Source organism: Melopsittacus undulatus, unplaced genomic scaffold (genome assembly GCF_012275295.1).
Source record: "Melopsittacus undulatus isolate bMelUnd1 unplaced genomic scaffold, bMelUnd1.mat.Z mat_scaffold_72_arrow_ctg1, whole genome shotgun sequence".
Taxonomy (NCBI): domain Eukaryota; kingdom Metazoa; phylum Chordata; class Aves; order Psittaciformes; family Psittaculidae; genus Melopsittacus; species Melopsittacus undulatus.
Genome location: NW_022994546.1, coordinates 194,952 through 196,966, shown reverse-complemented (window position 1 = coordinate 196,966; position 2,015 = coordinate 194,952). Strand labels below are relative to the sequence as shown.

At 54.5% G+C, this 2,015-nt stretch overlaps 1 protein-coding gene across 1 annotated transcript; it reads right to left on the bottom strand.

Moving 5' to 3' along the window:
- Positions 1–609: 609 nt before the first annotated feature.
- LOC117438852 (olfactory receptor 14J1-like) lies at positions 610–1,533 on the bottom strand. Its single transcript, XM_034074239.1, has one exon. The coding sequence runs from the start codon at positions 1,522–1,524 to the stop codon at positions 610–612; it is 915 nt and encodes a 304-aa protein (XP_033930130.1). The 5' UTR covers positions 1,525–1,533.
- Between the last annotated feature and the right edge of the window lie 482 nt (positions 1,534–2,015).

Here is a 2,015-nt window from a genome sequence, read left to right as displayed (position 1 = left end):
TGATGCTGCTGTCCTCCCTTGCTGCCAGGGCACAGCTGCCTCCTGTCCAGCTCCTGCCCACCCAGACCTTTCCCATGGGCTGCTCCCAGCCAGGCAGCCCCAGCCTGGGCCATTGCAGGGCAGTCCCCTGCAGGGACCCCTGTGTCCCCTGCTCTCCTGCCCAGGACACCCTGAGAGCTCTGTAGCCCCCCCCATGCCATCCCATCTCCTCACACCAGCACAACAGCTCCGACCCTTGGGCTCCTCAAGAGCTCTTCCTGCTCCAGGCACAGAGCAGCCATCCCAGAGCTGGAGCAGCCACAAAGCTGCTTTCATTCCCCTTCATTCCTGCCATGGGAGGACATAGCACAGGGAAGAAGTTGCTGCAGGATCATTTTTTCCCTTAAATAAAGTGAGAGACTCCCAGTGACACAAAGTGTATTGGTCACACAACACAAATAGCTACTAAAGGAGGAGGAGTTGAAAACTGATGTTTCTATGAATGCAAAATCATCACAAATTGAAACAGGAAAACAAATGTAAAGCAGCAAAACCAGACGTGGCCTGTCGTGACTGACACTGGGAGCCCTTTCCAGGATAAAGCAGGCAGTGTATGGCTGATCAAACACATCAAGTCAGCAGCTTCCTCACAGCATCCTTGAGCTCCTGGTTCCTCAGGCTGTAGATGAGGGGGTTCACTGCTGGAGGCACCACCGAGTACAGCACTGACAGCACCAGATCCAGGGATGGGGAGGACATGGAGGGGGGCTTCAGGTAAGCAAATGTAGCAGTGCTGATAAAGAGGGAGACCACAGCCAGGTGAGGGAGGCACGTGGAAAAGGCTTTGTGGCGTCCCTGCTCAGAGGGGATCCTCAGCACAGCCCTGAAGATCTGCAGATAGGATACCACAATGAACACAAAACAGACAAGTGCTAAAAGGATATTTAACACAACAAGCCCGACCTCCCTGAGGTAGGAATGTGAGCAGGAGAGCTTGAGGATCGGGGGGATTTCACAGAAGAACTGCTCCACAGCATTGCCTCTGCAGAGGGGTAGTGAAAATGTATTGGCTGTGTGCAGCAGGGCATAGATAAACCCACTGGCCCAGGCAGCTGCTGCCATGTGGACACAAGCTCTGCTGCCCAGCAGGGTCCCATAGTGCAGGGGCTTGCAGATGGCCACATAGCGGTCATAGGACATGACAGTGAGGAGATAAAACTCTGCTGAAATGAAGAAGAGAAAGAAAAAGAGCTGTGCAGCACAACCTGTGTAGGAGATGGCCCTGGTGTCCCAGAGGGAATTGGCCATGGATTTGGGCACAGTGGTGAGGATGCAGCCCAGGTCCAGCAGGGAGAGGTTGAGCAGGAAGAAGTACATGGGGGTGTGGAGGTGCTGGTCGCAGGCTGTGCTGGTGATGATGAGGCCGTTGCCCAGGAGCGCAGCCAGGGAGATGCCCAGGAAGAGCCAGAAGTGCCAGAGCTGCAGCTCCCGCGTGTGTGCGAATGGCAGGAGGAGGAAGTGGGTGATGGAGCTGCCGTTGGACATCTGCTGCCTCTGGGCATGGGCACTGTCATGGGAGAAACAGGCAGTGATGGGTTAGGACAGGAGGGATGTCAGATACAGAAGTGCAATTTACACACTCATGACTCTGGAAACTTTCATGTTGCAGAGGAGAGGCTGAGAGTGACTTGGTCATGATTGTCTCTGAGGTTGGTTGGTTTGTTTGTTTTCCCAGTGTCACAGCTGACAAGTGACTTTTTCAGGGTTACAATTCCTATGTAGGTTTCTGAAGGCAACTGTGAAGAATCTCAGCATGGGACAGACAGAAGGGCTCAAGTGTCTGTGGGTTAGTGCCTACTCAAGGTTGCTGCAGTGTCCATCAGTCTGGTTCTCAGCTGCCCTGCACTTTGTAGAGAGAGTCAGCTCCTTGCCCAGCAGAGCATGTCCAGCAGCCACCTGCAGTGGAAGGCAGACACCAAGAGAGCTGCCTGAACGCAGCCTCCCCAGGCCTGGGCTGCACTTTCCCCCCACTCCCT